Source organism: Natator depressus, chromosome 4 (assembly GCF_965152275.1).
Source record: "Natator depressus isolate rNatDep1 chromosome 4, rNatDep2.hap1, whole genome shotgun sequence".
NCBI lineage: Eukaryota > Metazoa > Chordata > Testudines > Cheloniidae > Natator > Natator depressus.
The window spans coordinates 19,282,924-19,300,478 of NC_134237.1; the positions used below are offsets into that span (position 1 = coordinate 19,282,924).

The following is a 17,555-nucleotide window of genomic DNA, read 5'->3' on the forward strand; positions in this document are numbered from 1 at the left end:
AGTCAAACCATTGAACTGGTGGAAGTTACTGGCTAAGCATCTGGAACCAGAGTTTGCTGATGTGCTGAACCAGTTTCTGACTGCAGAAGATTTTTCTGCACATGCAGAGAGAATCTTTTCTTCATTTCAATTCAATAACTAGTTCATTCAAAGTTAAGAAGCCAATGGAAATTGGAAAATTAGGAAAGTTAGTTTTTCTTGTCCAATCTATGATTAAAAAAACTGGTGAGAGAGGATGACATTTACTAGTTTTAAAATCTTGAAGGGCATGGTGACAAAAAAGAATCAGGTTTCAGAGTAGCAGCTGTGTTATTCTGTATTCGCAAAAAGAAAAGGAGGACTTGTGGCACCTTAGAGACTAACCAATTTATTTGAGCATAACCTTTCATGAGCTACAGCACCGATGAAGTGAGCTGTAGCTCACGAAAGCTTATGCTCAAAAAAATGTGTTCCTCTCTAAGGTGCCCCAAGTACTCCAAAAAACAATCAGTTCAGTTGGCTAACTGTAGATCATACTTCCTTTGTTTAATAAATCTATTAATTTTAAATGCAAAACAGGTTTTGATAAACTTTTTCTTATATATCCAGGACATTTAAGGTAGTTATATTTAATTGAATTTTAAAAATGCTGGTTTTATGCTTTTTTAATTGAATTTGAATTTCTGTCCAAATAGAGCATGACACAAATCACAAGTAAAAAAATAATCTACTAAATAAGAAATGCATAATTCACCATTTTCTAACATAATAAAACAATTAAAAATTAAGAATCTGAATAAATGTAAATTAAGCTATATTATTGTTTAAATATATGTGAATAGGTATAGTGTATTGACCTGTTTAGCAAAAAACAAACAAACAAAAAACCCCACCAAATTCAGTGCAAAGGCTATATTTAGTTGCAACTAACATGTTTTAATGATTACCAACTAGCGAGACTCAACCTTTCTTTAGGAAAATAAAAAGCATAAATGCAAAACATGATTAAAATCAAGGTTTCCAACTTGCTGATTTAAATCATTATTAAAATTGGTCATTGAAATTGCTTTGATTTAAACCAATACACCTTGATGCTTGTATAAATATATTTATAATTATGTGCACAAAATCTATCAAGATCAGCTATTTATTTTGTAAAAATTGGTCTGGAGACGCCTCCTCTGATTAAAGAAAATAACGTGAGATTTTCTTCAGTTCGTAACTTTTTCCTGGAAGGAAGCAAAATTGGATTTCTCTTTTTATATTATTTCTTTCCATCTACTGTTCATCACGATTATTAGGTGATGATATGAAAGTCAACATCTCACAGGAAGGGAAATATTCGAAATGATACTGAAACAGACATAAATATTAATGCAGGAAGACTTTCATAGCTATTTCCATCAATGTGCAAGATCTTCAGGGGAGCTTAAAATTCAGTAGCTTGTCTGTGTGTGTGTGTACACATATGAATACATGCTGAGGGAGCAGCATATATTACTGTTCAACAAATGTCTCCAAAAAACAAAAATCCAAATAGATTTCTTTTATAGCTGTGGCTTCTTCTAGAGAAGAACACAATGTATTAAGAGTTAAAGTATTTCATGCTGTTCTATTCAGTTGCTATCAGCTGAGGAAATAACCTGTAAGTGGCTGTATGTGATAGCTAGCAATCGCTGAAGGTTGAATTGTGTTATTCAAATAATCCAAAATGTGGAATTGGATATGAGGAATGTTTATGTGCATTTAATCACTGGAACTGTCAAAGCAAAAGCAGTTTGGGAGCCACCTGGACAGAAAACATATAAATATAAGATTATCAAGGTCATAAGCATATTATGTTGAAATCTTAGTGTATAGAGAACTGGACTGTCTGATAGTGCTTCCTGTAGCCTCGCTTTTTTAGCAAGAGCATGTTACAAGGGCACCATAAATTACTTCTCACTCAAAATTTGACCTTGTTAGCAATGTTATCAAGTAAGGGAAGTTCTCTGGCTCCTAACGGCTAGGCTGTGTGTGTGCGTGTGCGTGTGCATGAAGCTGAAGATGGTGGGAGTTTTGTGTATGTATCTGGGGACCGAATTCAGGCTATTTGTCTGTCTTGAAACAAAATAGAGAGAAATCACCCCTCCATTTTCAGGAAATTAAAAAAAACAACTTCTAGTCACCTGGATTGTTTTTAGAGCTAAAACGGGGCTTTAAGCCACTGTCCACCCAGGGGCATGGAAGTGGGGAGAGATGGGCTGTGCGCCAGCAGCAAAGAGTTAGGCATGACACTTCCAAAAGCAATGTAGCAGCACATTCTGGGATGGCATCTGCAATACCCCTTTACAGTGTGCTGTATTTGTCTCCCTGCTTCTTCCCAGCTCGTCTGAGGGTGCAGCAGGGGGAACCACATAAGGGTATGTTGTCAGTGCCGGTGCAGGACTGAAATTATTCTGGGCCATTGGCTAACATGAAAGTTAGGGCAGGGATAGGGAAAGACTGCTTGTGCCCTCTGCCACACCTGTGCATAGTGAGGCATGGTCAAGCCCATAATTTACTGAGGTCTTATGCGCTGTCTGCTGGCTCTGAAGCACCTTTTATTCCACCTTTCTAGAGCTATGATGACCTGGCTGATAATGCTGGCACATAAACCAAGCCAATGCTAATTTCAAGCCCCGCTTGGAGCACTGGGCATGGGGTGGGGAATAACAATGTTTGCCAAACAGAAAGAGGGCAAACTTGATAAGGAGGGTTAATTCCTAAGGAGACAAGACAAACCATTAAAACAGACTGAAGCTATAAAGAAATGAACCAGTTGTTGCTTGACCAATGATCATGTGCTTTATGCGTGTTTTCTTTACTGAATCTAGATACAAAAACCAAATGCTAGAAGTCCTAATCAAGACAAAAGCTTATGTAGATTGAAATTAGTGGTGTTTTTTAAAAAAATCAAATCCTCTTTCATCTTGGGGCATCTAGCTTTGGTGTTGGGAAGTCCTTTATTGTAAAGCTCTTTCTGGGAGACGGGGTGTGTGTGTGTGTGTGTGTGTGTGAGTGTGAGAGACAGAGAGAGATATTTATGAGCATTTTATTGAAGTATTTTAATATATTGTAATTCTTTTTAATATTTTGCTGTCCCTTTCATTGTGGTATGGGGGAGGATGTGATGCAAAGAGAAGACAATGCAGCAAACACAATAGAGCAAGCCCGTGGAGTACAATGCTATAAATATCCTTAATCTCGACTCCAGAATTTACTATTTAAGGCCTCAGTGCAGCCCGTACCTCCCAATGGCCACAGAAGTTGCCAAGCAGTGGAGCTGGTGTGGTTCTGATACACAAATGAGAAAGAGGGCTGGATGAACAAACCCGTATGGTACAGAACCCAGTTCTTTGGATGCCAAGAGGGGTGGATGAGTGGGGATGTGGGGGAATCCACCAGGAGTAAATTCTCCTGTTCTCTTTCTTAGAGAGCAATTTGAGCCCATTCCAACCATTTACATGGTCACCCCCCCCGGCCCCCCCAGGCTGCACAGCAGCTGTAGGCCTACTTCCCTGAGCCCACCCAGCTGCTCCATGGCTTGGAGTGGAGTGTTCTTTCTCACATACACATCCCTACCTGTCGAGAGTCCAGACAAGGCTGGGTCCTTGGCAGATGATTTTAGCTGAAGTCCATGCTTCTTACATTAGCACCTGAGAAAGGACTACCAACCTTTCAGTGAGAACAGTCATCTTTTCTTGAATCCAGAGTCTCATATGAGCAGGGACCATGTAGTCCCCAGATAAATGCCATAAAGAAACAGATGAGTTTGTATGATCGTTTAAGTCAACTTTTGCAGCCCAGCAGTCTGAACAATGCTTTGTCCCATTGTTCATTGTAGGATATAACTCCCAGGGAAAGACGCTGCAATGCATGCTCTGCAGATTTAAGTCAGGCAACATGCCTCACATAAACAATGAGGGGCAACTGCATTCACTGTGATCTGAACTGTAAACTTTGTAGATCCAAGGAGTCGGGGAGGGGAATACAATATCAATATATCCCTCTGCATACACCATTAGCCATTTTATATAATAGGTGCGATTGAAATATTGGCTTCATTTATTAGCTGCATAGACAGATCTCCTCTCATATTAAAAATAATGTGGTTGTAGTAGCTGCCAGAAGGAGTTTCCTTCTCCCCTTTCCTCTGCATACCAGCCAGATTAGTACCATGATCAGTGTTCCCCTTTTCAGCTGTTGGTCTCAGCAAGTGCTCTCTCCTGTTAAACTCTGGTACAAGGCAGAGACCACCCTGGGTCTGATAGATCTTCTAGTTAAGTTTCCTCCATCCCTTTTGCTAAGAAGGCTAACTGGAAATGATGTATCTGAGAACACCAAACTCTTAGAGGCTTACACGAGCCGTGAATAGTAACGTGATCGTCAAAAACTCTGGATCTATCCCTGATACATTATTGATGACTTATTGAATAGTGCTCTCTTCTCACAAAGTGAAATTATCATTCAGCATTGAGGGGGAAACTGACTCTCTCAAAATGATGTTTCCCAGTCGTTTTGTGTTGGAGCCCACTTAGGGATGCATTGACAGCTAGTTGCCCTCCCACCACAATGGCCCATTTGCCATTCTTCAGACAGTTGCTGAAATCTCTCCTATTATCTTCCTGTGGCTCAGACCCTCCCTCCATCATGCCTATTTGTGTTTTGCTCCCCATCCCCTGGAAACTTGCACCCTCCATCCATCCTCCCTCTGTGCCCTACATAAGAACGTCCATACTAGGTCAGACCAAAGGTCCATCACGCCCAGTATCCTGTCCTCTGACAGTGGCCAGTGGCAGGTGCCCCAAAGGGAATGAACAGACAGGTTGTCATCAAGTGATCCATGCCCTGTCACCCAATCCCAGTTTCTGGCAAACAGAGGCTAGGGAAACCATTCCTGCCCTGTTTGGTATCAGGCTGATCTGTTAGCGGCTCAAAGGATGAGCTGGGTGCTACAGGAGCAGAGAAGAGAAACTTAAGCTGACATGCTGTTGCCTGAGTTTGCAGCCACATCTGAGCGAGCTGTTTCTGTATTAGAGGCCAATACAGGAGATGGAAGGGAATGGCTTTCAGAAAACCAGACGTTGCTTTACCTGTAGCTGCAAGAGCATATTTGCAGTAGGGTCACAGCAGATCTATCATTATACTCCTTTCTCCCCTGGTCTAAGTGGGCATCTTGTACCCCAGCTTGGCAAACTCTGCACTACACTCTAGGAGACAGAGCAGCAATGCTTCTCTTTGCCCTCCTGCCTTTGTTCAAAACCCTTGTGCAAAACACGTGTTGCCAGCATGATCATCGGTGAGGTGGACTGAAGAGAAATAAACAGCAAGAGGTGAAGAGGAATTTTTCTGGGAAGGACTCACCCCAGTAAATTTGCTTTTTGTTTGTTTATTTGTTTGTTTTTGTGTTTTAATTAGGCCATAGAATTTTGCCCCAAATAAGTGAAGGCTATCATGTAGGTTTGCAAAGTGTTCAGCAGACCTATGTGACTCTCAAGAAAGGGTATTGCTAATTAAATTATACAGGTGGGGAAACTTGAAGCATAGAGAAGTGAAGTGACTTGTTCAAGGTCAGGAGCAGAACCCAACTCTCCTAACTCCCAGTCCTCCACTGGGCTTTGGTTCCCCCATTTGGTGAAACTGTTTCATTAGGAACCAGATTTGTGGAATTTTGTTAGGTGTTGTGTGGAGAACACCAGGAACGTAATGCTTTGGGCTGAGAATTTTGGGTTTTATTCAAAATCCAGAAACTCACAGTAACACCTAATGGGACAGGAATCTACATGAACTGAACTAAAATGCCTTCCCATAAACCCTTGCAGACCAGAACTGCTGAGCTCAAGGACTGGCCCCTAGAGAAGACAGAGAGTTCTTAGCAGTTAGGAATAACTGTTTCTGATTGACTCTCAAAATGGTATTTTAAGGGCTTCAGAGAGAGCCACCTTCAGCCCCTTGTTGGTGCAAAAACCACCATGACTGAAGGTCTTTGAGGGTGGTAAGGGGGGAGGCTGTGGTGCTGCCGATGAAAGCCAGAAGTGACACCCCCTCTACCCCCACCACCACTGTCAGCACCACAACCCCAGCCTGATGTTGATTTGGAACTAACTGAGGAAGAGGGATTTTTGTTTGATTTTTCTCTCCCCTCCCCCCCACCAAAACTTCAACTGTAACCACTTGTAAGAGAGTTTCTTCATCTAAAAATAGCAGGATTTCCATGAAAGGTGCTTCTTTACCTTTCTAATGACTTTGCATAGAACTTTGAAGACTCCTGCAGTTGGCTGCACCTTTAATAAAACAGGAGAAAAGTCTATGACTTTGTCCATTGATTCAAGGCTCGTTTTCCCCCATAATGAAAGTAAAAATAAAAGAGAGAGTGGGGATAGTATGTGTGCATGTTTGTGTTAGGGTGGGTGATGTTAGATCCCAGGTACCTAAAATAAATTTGCAGTGGAAATCACCTTCCGCCTGCAGTTCCTTCATCTTAGCTCTTTTCAGCTTTGTTCTGCTTGCTGTTGACTAAGTTATTTTTTTGTTTGGTTTGTTTAAAGTGCCAGTGTCGCTTAGCAAAGCTCCTCTTGCCTGGGCTGTGGTAGTTTAAGATTTCGCTCAGCAGATGCTAAACAGCTTTCTGCAAAACAGTGAAGGCCTTAGATTTCTGAAAAATCATAGAACAGTATGCAAGGTTCCAAACTTTATTCACTGATCTTTACAAATGAAACTCCAGTGGTGGATTATCTAGTTCCTGTCATTTTCCTGTCCCCTCTAAAACCAGCCCTTTGTAACTGGCTAGTGGGAATAGCATCTAAATAGAGCTTGGCATATAGACATGATTTGGCAATTAACTACTCATTAGGAGGCCAGTTTCTAACTCAAATCCTCGGATCAGTAAATCAGGCTAATTGGTGTCTAGCTGGAGGAGTGTATGTTTTAATTGTCAGACAGCAAAAGAATGTTTAAAGTCTCTTCAGCTGAGTTCCTGAATCAAGTGGATTATGAAACATAATTGCTCCTTAACTTTTACAAATGGGGATTTGATACTTGTTACTGTGAAACTATGATTTTTGAAGAACATGGGAATTGTGTATTTCACATTTAGATGATAAATGACTTCTCAGATGTCCATGAATGCAGTTTTACAAAAAAACGATGACTTCTGTTGTCACATCAAAGCTTTCAGAAATGTTCATTTTAAAGACATCACTGCTCAGGATTTGTAAGATTTGTGACCTTCCAGACTAACAAATAATAACTATTATTATTTTACTTGCTTGGATTTTATATATTTTTACGAGCCCTGAAAAATTCCTATAAAAACCAGTCAGTCTAACTCAAACTCCAATAGTCTGATGAAGTTATTTTACTTTGCTAATTATGAGAATCTGCCTGTATGCACCCACCACAATCTTTCTTACCTCTTCATATCTCTGAAAGCTTATCTCTCTTTTACTTTCCTTCTTTACATTGTGTTTTTACCTCCTCCCATATATTTTCTCTCTCTCTCGCTCTCCTTATTTTCAATTTTAAATTGCTATGACCCTGGCTGCTCTTTGGGCAACAGTTTTTGGCCTCTTCAAATTTGTCTGCTATCATCATAAATGTATGGGCTCATAATTCAGTAGCTGATCCTGCAAATCTTTACTCGTGGGCACCAGGCTTGCTACTATGAATATTGCCTTTGACGTGAATGAGGCTTCTCACACTAGTAATTACTAGAACAAGGGAAGAGACTCAGAGTTTATTTTCCCCCACTTAATAAAAAGTGAGAATTGAGAGTGAATTTATTGAAAATGCAGTCAGTCATTGGGGATGGGAGGGGTTAGGAACAGATGGGTAGGAGGGCAGAGGACCAGGTTGTTCAGGCACAAAAATAAAGTTGAAGGATTTGGCTCTAGAGGTACATCTGTAAGGGTACAGGTAAGAATCAGGCTGCTATTTAGATTATATGCTGTATTATTTGGCAAACATTATACCATACAGTAAAGCTAGAGAGAGAGAGAGACCATGCTCCAAGGCATGTGGACGAGGAAACAGAATTACGGTTGAGCATTCAATATTAACTTTGTATTTCTTGGCCCAAATCCATCAGTGAAGTAAGTGGTCTTGCTGTGCATTAACAGTGGCATAGCTAAGAGCAGAATTTGGCTCCCTGGCTTTTGAGTACTTGGTTTCTCAACTTTAATGTTGGGTTAATTCTTTTTAACTGAGTTGTGTATAATTACAGCACTCCAACAAAGTTTCCACTCAACAGTTCTTCTCATTCCACGGTGTTTTAGTAGTAAATTATTCTGGGGTCTTATCATCTCACTCGTCCAGTAGGGTCTAGTAGCCCTTTGTTTCCTATGTCAAACATTATGTGGAAGGAAGAGCCTCTAGTTGCTCCTTATTAATGCACCCTCAAGCCATTTAGGGTGTGTTGGTGGTTGCTGTGTTCTGCGAGATGGCTTGCTTGGGCCTTCTGTGAATGGATAGTGCTTGGCGTCGTAAAAGAAGCCACTCCACCACTGCTGAAAGCCGCTTGATATGGAAGCAGTAGGTGAGCCATTGAGAGGGGGAGAAGGAGAACTTACTAAATGAGTCAGGGGGCATATTGATGCGGGGGCAGGGGGGTTGCAGAGACAGAATCAGGACTCTGTCTATAATCATTTAAAACAGCAACGTTTTAAGTTATGGGACAGTAATTCCACCTCGGGGTTCTGGTGACTACGCAAAGCACTTGAGCTCTGCTCTCATGGTTTATGATGCTACTGGAGCCTTTCTGTGGAATTCCAGACCCATAATTCACAGCTCCTTACTATTTGTAATTTTACGCACTATTATCCGTGTCCATAGAGCCCCTGGACATAATACTTATTTTTCTCTGATGTGACCTTGCACTGTTATTTTTTCCCACTGGAAGTTTGTTAGCAGCTTGTTGACTTTGCTTTCTGAAGTGCTGACTCAAGCTCCATAAAGGCACCGTGTGTTTGTCTGCGAGTGTGAGGGTTATGCATGCATTTATGGTGACTTGCTGTGCTTCAATAAATTATTGTTTATGGAGGAGAGGGTGAGAATCCCCAGGCTGTGTAATTGGTCTGACAACCACTTACACAATGTCTGTGATAACACAAAGAAAAGTGCTGTCAAAACAGCACCACCATCAGGGATGCTAATGACACAGACATCGGATAAAAAGAACATTAAATCTGTACAGTCTAATTGCAAGGAAGGGATTTGTTGTGTTTGCACAAATAATGCCTTTATATTGAGATGGGTGGAAGCAAACTTTTGGCAATTAATATACGTGTTAACATGCGTACTTGTGTGTCCACTAGTGGGCATATAGGTACATGTTTTGGGGAAACAGTGATTACTCGGAGAGGCAAAGAAATTAGAAATTCCACAGAACTTGTACTGTAAAATTAAATTGTGTGCTAGTCAGCCCAACCAGCTAGCTCTCAATATACTGTGACTATAAGGGATTTATACTGGCTGTGGTAATGCGATTCTCCCCAGAGTGTACAGGTGTCAATGGCTTATGTGAGCCACCAGCTCAGGTGATCAGCTCCCAATCTCTCCTGTCAAAGCTGTCCTACTTTGTATATAAGACTTGAATAGTCACTGATGCAGAGAGAGAACGACGCAACAGTTTGGTACTTAAGGAACCCACTTGAGAGCAGGGGGGACACCTGGGTTCCAGTCCCTGCTCCAATAAATATCTAATTATTTATGCAAAATGGAACAGTTTCAACAGGAGAGTCTGAGACACGCCCACCCATCCCAGAATACTCTATAGTTTGATGGTTAAGGCACTCGTCTGAGTTCATGCATTCATAGGTTTTAATGCCAGAAGGGAACATTATGATGATCTGGTTTGACTTCCTGCATAACAGGCCGCAACGTTTCACCCCATAACGCTTGTATCAGGACCAATAACTTGTGATTGAATTAGAGGACTTTTTTAGGAAGAGATCTGTTCCTAGCTCAGCTACAGACTTCCTGTGTGAGCTTAGGCAAGTCACTTAATCGTGTGCCTCAGTTCCCCCTCTGAAAAATGGGAATAGCCCTTCCCCACTTCATAGGGCTGTTGTAAAGATAAAGTTTATCGATGATTGTTAGATCCTCTGATACTAAGGTGATGTGGGCATTACGAGCAACCACATAGCTATATAAAGATAATTGGCTAAATGGAATGCAGATCTCAATGGTGTGGAAACTACAGTGCAAGAAAACTAAGAAGCAGAGTTGAACACTCCCGAAATGTGGGACTGCTTGGAAAATTGTGCCTCATGTACACAGTTGTCTTCTGACTCTGAAATCAGTAGAGCCACAATCTTGGATTGGAACACCCCAAACTGTGCAGGGTTTAAAATCTGGATCCTAATTTTGCAGTCCAAGTGCATCTCTACTTTTAAAATAAAAGGAAGAAAATTTAGTACTAGACTACAAGATGTAAATACTCTTAGATTATACAATACTCTTACTTTTAATCCCATTATTCTACATATTTTTCAGATCTATTAGTATTTTGCCTCAAAAAATAGAAAGTTTAGTGTTGTTGCTGAATATAAGAAAAGAGTTTGTTTTAAACAGTCTCACAAATATATAGTTATTAAACTATACATGGTAACTTGATAAGTGTTATAGTTACGGATACACTGAGGCTTTCAATATAGCATTCAGGCATTGTTCCAGCACAGCTGAAAGAAATCCTTTGCATTTGTACATTTTCAAAACGTAGGATAATCTTTCTTAGCAATTGCACCATCTAGTGATGGTACACTGATCATGCAACAGTAGTCGGCACATGCCATGCTCCTGATACACTAGAACCAAATTGATATATGCATTATCTCAGCCTAGAATTGGGCATAAACTGCACGGTTCAAATGTAGGGTCCAAACCCCAATCCAGAAATTGCATTCTTAGAGACCTATATCTAGTAGCAATAAGCAAGTAGTATACTGGAGTTTTAGTAAAATGAAATGAGATAAAACCAAACTAACGTGTTTAAATAGCCTTGTGTAGTTTACCTTGGAAATACAAGCCTTATTTTATTGCATTCATTGGCTCACTGATATCAGTATATTACAATCCTCTCCATGTGGACGACTCTGGACACAGGTAGCATTTTTTTTCTTTTTTCTTCCTTCTGTCTGTCTTTCTTTCCAGATACTTTGCCTTCAAGTACTTTGCTTCATATCAAGAACTGTACAACTCTTTATAAAATACTGCAAGCTTTTTCCACGGTACTGGCACTGGCAGGAAGCGAAAGCTGGGCAGTGCATTGTTTAACCTTCTCACCTGGTGAAAACTGCCAGCTCTTGCTAATTCTTTTGTTGTTTGTTTGTCTTAGATCTTATTTTATTTCTGGAAGGTTTGTCAATTTTGGATGCCATATAGGCTCTTTCAGACTGTTTAAATTCCCGAGCCACACCTGTGGGGTGTCCTTGTTCAATAAAAGGTATTTAGGAGAGATCACAAGATGACAACTTTTGGTCTTGAGGCTCAATCCAGTGAGGGGATACTTATGCAATCAGTTCAGGGTGCCTGCTCCCTTTCACCAGACAACTGACAGCTCCAATAATAGGGCTGTCAACAGAGCTCTGCTCCTTAATTAGCTTTCCCTGTTCCTCCTTAGCTTGGTGCAATAGGCAAACAGAAATCATCTCCTACCAATTTGCTTCTTGTGTACCTTGCATGCAAGCTAGCTTGTAAAACTTCTTTAATTTCCTCGCTAAGGCTTACCTTTTTACCTCTATTGTGAGGCCAGCCAGTGAGAACTCCTTGAGTGTACTATTGCATGCATTTTAAAAAGAGAGGAAAAACTGCATTGCTCTGAGTCTGGAGCTTCAGGGTATGAAGCAGAGGCACATGAATTGTACTGTCTGTACTGGGTTGGCAAACAGAGATGTGAGGAGTAGCTGCTCTTCATATCTGATCTGTATTGCACGTAGGCAGAGGTTTCGGAATCTGAGTAAGAGTCCAAATCAAAAATAGACTCATATGATAGTACACAAGTAACACAATATTTTGGACCAGTATGGTGGAAGCTTGTCAATATCTGTGAGATCCACCATCGTGGACCGAAATCTCATGTGTAAAACTGTTCTCATGTGTTTCAGACACATCCAAATGAAGAAATGAAAGAAAATAATCTTCCTGGCATTGGATCCAAACAAGAACTAAAACCATAGTGGGGACAAGTTCAGGGATTTGAATCTGACCCTACCTCAGTAGCCCAAAGGAGTACTGATTCAGAGTTTTGGCTCGAGCTGGCTGAAATTTTTTGACTGAAAATTTTTCCTGTTGGAAAATGTGGTTTTGTTGACATCAACATTTTTCAACTGGAAAATTTTGATTCTAACAGTTTTGATTTTCTACACAGGTAAACTGAAATTAAAACATGTGTTTGGAATCAGTGTTGTGAAATGAATATTTTAGTCTCTAAAATTGAATATGAAACAAAAAAATCATTTTGAGATGTTGAATAATTTCATTTTTATCAAAAAAGTCAAAGTTTTCCATTTTGACATTTCCAGTTCAGACATTTTTTGAATTTTTCATTTTGTGAAAAATTTCAGTATTTCAACTTCTGGTTCTAGTTCTGAATGGAAATTAATTTTAAAATGTCAAAATTTCCCACAAAAGGAACATTAAGTTAGTCAAACTGCTCTAATATAAAATATATTTTATATAAAATATATCACCCCTGTCACCACCACCACCTATACAGCCTTTGTGCTCATTTGGCTCCCTTGGTAGAGGTTTGGTTGTGTAGGTACATGAAGCCTGGGGCCCACAAATGTGGAGACAGCTGAATGCCCCCCCCCATGTTATATCTCTTATATGCGCGTAATCTCAGTGAACCTAGGGTTGTTGCAAGTGTTCTTAAGATATAGGTAAGTAAAAGTTGTTGCTAGTTTAACAGAGGACCTTCCAAAGTCACTGGTTTAAATACCTCTAGCAAAGTGTAAGTGCTTCTGTGACAGATATGGCAATTTCTTCACTATCCTTGAAAAACTTTGTTGTGTTAAGTTTAAGTACCTTTGGATTCCATTGTATTAAATGCAAAGGTTATGTATTATTATGGGCCTGATGATCAAAAGACTGTATTAAACAATGTGGCAGACAAGAATGGTCTTTTGGGACAATATGTGTGAAATGAATTTCCTGGGAAATATCGAGGGGGAGGCCAATGCTAACTCCCTATCTCTGGTTATGCAAAAACCCAGCCTTTTGAAGTTACGGTCTGAGGTGTGGGCCTTTGTCTGCTGATCACCTGTTATGTGAGGCCAAGATCCAAGGCCCAAATTGTATAAAGGGAAGATTGAACTGTTCATGGGTGTGAGAGTTCTGAGCTAAGGCTGTTATGAACTTTAAACCACAGAAAAGCCCCTCTGTGGGGTTTGAAGGATTGACTCCTATCATAGCCGTAGATGGAGTTGGGATGATCTACGTGCTTATCATCATGACACTTAGGCTCTTTTATTGTTTTAAATATGTTTTTTTCTGTAATGCTTTCACCTTGAGAACAAATGTGCTTGCTTATAAAGAACTGTGTGATAAGTCATAATGGGTGGCAAATACTATTGTTTGTAGCGCTGAAAGAGAAGGCAAAGCGTGGATGCTGGCCTGCTCAGACAGTCTGGCTTGCTGGGGGAATTCCAGGGTAGGCAGAGAACTATGCAGCCTGGAAACAAAAATCAGGAGGGGGAGAGAGGTGGATTTCTACCTGAGAGAAGTGATGGCTGAGGAATCCACTACAGAGGGGGAATACAGGCGCAGTCACCTTGAAGTGTGACAGCATCATGCTAGATAGTTGTTCTCTTTATGACATTGTTAATTTTAAAATTATATTATTTTCCCATAAAACATGAACACTTCTAGATGAAAAGGGGCGGTATATACTGAACCTGGTCTGTGTTACAGAAAATGTCTGCAGTTTTCTTTCTATCCTGAATGACATGGGGATAATTTGAAATCAGATTCCCAAGTCTTTCATAAGACTAATAGTGGTTGAGGAGAATTTCAGATTCTAGTACAACCCTCATATCTGAAACATTGATGCCATTTAAAACATTTTGATAAACGAGGATTCAAAAGGAGATCTGGTGGGGTGATTACAGAGCTGATGTTAAAACTGATGTATGTTAGACTTGCTTGTAATCAGCTGGAATCCCTTTGATCTGCTTAAACCCAGTTACTGATGCACAAATGAGTCTAAGGGTATGTTTGCCATCAGATGATGTGTGTGACTTCAGCATGTGTAGACATATACCCAAGCTAGCTCTAGTAAAAATGGCAGTTAAACTGTGGCAGTCTGGGACCCTGGGTATGTACTGGGGCGGCCAACCCATGAAGCCACAGCTTCACTGAACCGGTACTCATGCTAGCTAGATCAAAGCTAGCTTGGGAATGTCCACACGTCCTACAATCACACCTCTGACTTCAGTGTAGATGTGTCCTTCATGGATATAACTTTATACACCAGAGAGCCATAAAAAGGTATGAGAATGTGTAAGATTAAGTAGGGAATGTCCTACTGTAGAATGTCCTTCCTGTTGATTTTCTTATTACTCTTCTGTCTCTTGGTGTGTGTTGTACACTAGCTTAGACTTGCTTAAACTCCAGTAGTCGGAGTGGGCTAACTTCTGAGGTGATGCATAAGGGGGTTGTAACTAAGTAAGTGTGCATCTAAGTCTAAATGAATCTGTTTGTATAAGAGGGATTTTAGAATGTGTGTTACACACAAACTCTTAGACTCACTTCTGAATTAAGCCCTGGAAAACTATTCTTGACAATGTGCTGAGTCACTCTGTGATCTTGAGTCACTTTCTCTCTCTGCCTCAGTTTATCTTTCAGAAAGTGGAGATAATACCAGTTCACAAGGGTGAGGAGGGCTTAAATCATTAGTGTATGCAAAACACGTCAAGATCCTCTGTGGAAAGGTGCTATTAAAATGCACAGTATTAATTATTCAGGGGAACTGCTGGGAAAGTGATGCACACCTGGGGATTTAACTACAATTCAGATAAGAGGGAGCTTTCATTAAACGTGTGGAATAAATCGGTTTGTGCACAACATGTTGATAAAAAATTGATACCATGCAGGGCACAAATATTTGGAACTCAGCTACGTTAGAGGCAGGTGTCAAGAATCTGAGCCAAATTGTTGATTGTTATGAGAATATAATTCCTTGTATTGAAATATTTTGCCTAATTTCTGGTCAAGTACAAATTAAATCTGTCAGGTGGGTAGGTGGTATTTGCATTCCTCATGTGGGATGTTTGTAACTTATATGAAAGGCATGATCTTCCCAGCACCTATGTTGTGAATATTGCAATGTTTATTTTGTAGGATAAATAATTGTTTAAAAATAATATATCATCAGAATTATGAGAGCCTTTGTTACAGGTATTTTTACAAATCCTCAGCAGTACAAAGCAAGCTAAAACCAGACACTGGAGCTATATGTAAGGCTAAAAAACTGATGATTCAGTATTGAAAAGGTTAAACAGTAGACTAGAGATCATCAGCTGTGTATAGCATTTCCCAGATCCCCAGCAGTAATCGTTTGCATTCCATCCCCACAGCAGTACGGATGTGCACACGGTGGCATCGCTTCTCAAACTGTATCTAAGAGAACTCCCAGAACCTGTTATCCCCTATGCAAAATATGAGGATTTTCTTTCCTGCGCCAAATTGCTCAGCAAGGAAGAGGAAACGGTGAGTTTTCTGCTTTGATTGTGATTTATATAGATAGTGGTGTTTTGCAATCTACTTTGGTTTTGGCAAAGGTTCTCTAGTTTTTGCATCAGCTTTCACTCTTTGCTAGATGCACATCTTTGAACCATATCAGGATGTCTTTCTAATGATGTAGAATCGTAGAAGTATAGGACTGGAAGGAACCTTGAGAGGTCATCTAGTCCAGTCCCCTGCACTCAAGGAATGACTACATAATAACTAGACAATTCCTGACAGGTGTTTGTCTAACCTGTTCTTAAAAACCTCCAATGACAGAGATTCCACAACCTCCCTAGGCAATTTGTTCCAATGTTTAACTACCCTGACAATTAGGAATTTTTTTCTAACATCCAACCTAAACCGCCCTAGCTACAATTTAAGCCCATTGCTTTCTTGTCCTATCCCCAGAGGTTAACAAGAACCATTTTTCACCATCCTCCTTGAAACAACTTTTTATGTACTTGAAAGCTGCCCCCCCACGCCTTCTCTTCTCCAGAGTAAACAAATCCATTTTTTTTCAATCTTTCCTTATTGGTCACATTTTCTAGACCTCTAATCATTTTTGTTGCTTTCCTCTGGACTTTCTCCAATTTTTCCACATCTTTCCTGAAATGTGGTGCCCAGACCTAGACACAATATTCCAGTTGAGGCCTAATCAGCGTGGAGTAGAACGGAAGAATTACTTCTCTTGTCTTGCTTACAACACTCCTGCTAATACATCCCAGAATTATATTTGCTTTTTTTGTAACAGTATCAGCATTGTTGACTCATATTTAGTTTGCAATCCACTACAACTCCCCAAATCCCTTTCTGCAGTACTCCTTCCTGGGCAGTCATTTCCCATTTTGTATGTATGTGCAATTGATTGTTCCTTCCTAAGTGGAGTTCTTTGCATTTGTCCTTATTGAATTTCAACCTGTTTACTTCAGACCACTTCTCCAGTTTGTCCAGATCATTTTGAATTTTAATTCTATCCTTCAAAGCACTTCCAACCCCTTTCAGCTTGGTATCATCCGCAAACTTTATAAGTGTATTCTCTATGCCATTATCTAAATCATCTATGAAGATCTTGAATGGAACCCAACCCAGGACCAGTCCCTGTGGGACTCCACTCGATATGCTTTTCCAGTTCGACTATGAACCACTGATAACTACTCTCTGTGAACAATTTTCTTTGTAGGTTATCTTTAAATGAAATCTGTGGTTCACATAGCAATCTAAATAGGCATATGGGAATAAAAGAAACACTTCTCTACCTATATAAACTGCATACCATTGAATTATGGCTGGAAGTGTCTGCTATCTTGTATGAAAGAGACTTATTTTGGGTCATCTAGGCTGTCATCCTCCATTGTAACAGGACTGCTCTTATTAGTCCTACCCAATTCCTGTTTCAGTCAACAGCAAACTATTGATTTAAGTGGGAATTAACTGGGGATAAAATTGTCATAAGTCAGAGTCCATGGGATTTAGGCTCTAAAATTTTCGCCTTGGGTCCATTGTCATTAAAGCATCACTCAGAGATATTTGACAAGTTGGTCTTGATTAACTCTGACATCAGTTACTCTAGCATTTATCTTGGAAACATGCCCCATTGTCTAATGCATCTTAAAGATATAGAGACAGATTTCCAACTCTGTTCTACTGGTGTGAAACTTGTGTAACAGAATGAAGGATCTGACCAATTATATTTTCCCTACAGTAATTTAAGGCCAATATATCTTGCTGTGTTGAAGCCTCCTTTTTACACCCCTCTATGTACTCGTTGGCAGCTAGTATATGATGTTATCTCTGTCTTTTTTTTCAGAGTGATCATTAATAGTTTTGTTCTA

The 17,555-nt window shown here is 40.1% G+C and overlaps 1 protein-coding gene across 8 annotated transcripts in view; it reads left to right on the forward strand.

The window, feature by feature from the left end:
- ARHGAP24 (Rho GTPase activating protein 24) overlaps positions 1–17,555 on the forward strand; it is a 316,434-nt gene that overhangs the window by 277,837 nt on the left and 21,042 nt on the right. For 7 of the 8 annotated variants that reach the window (XM_074950524.1, XM_074950527.1, XM_074950531.1 and 4 more), the window contains one exon: positions 15,573–15,705. In XM_074950524.1, the coding sequence (XP_074806625.1) occupies positions 15,573–15,705 (133 nt within the window). The remainder of the gene's footprint in view (positions 1–15,572; positions 15,706–17,555) is intronic. The other variant, XM_074950525.1, reaches the window with a different exon arrangement.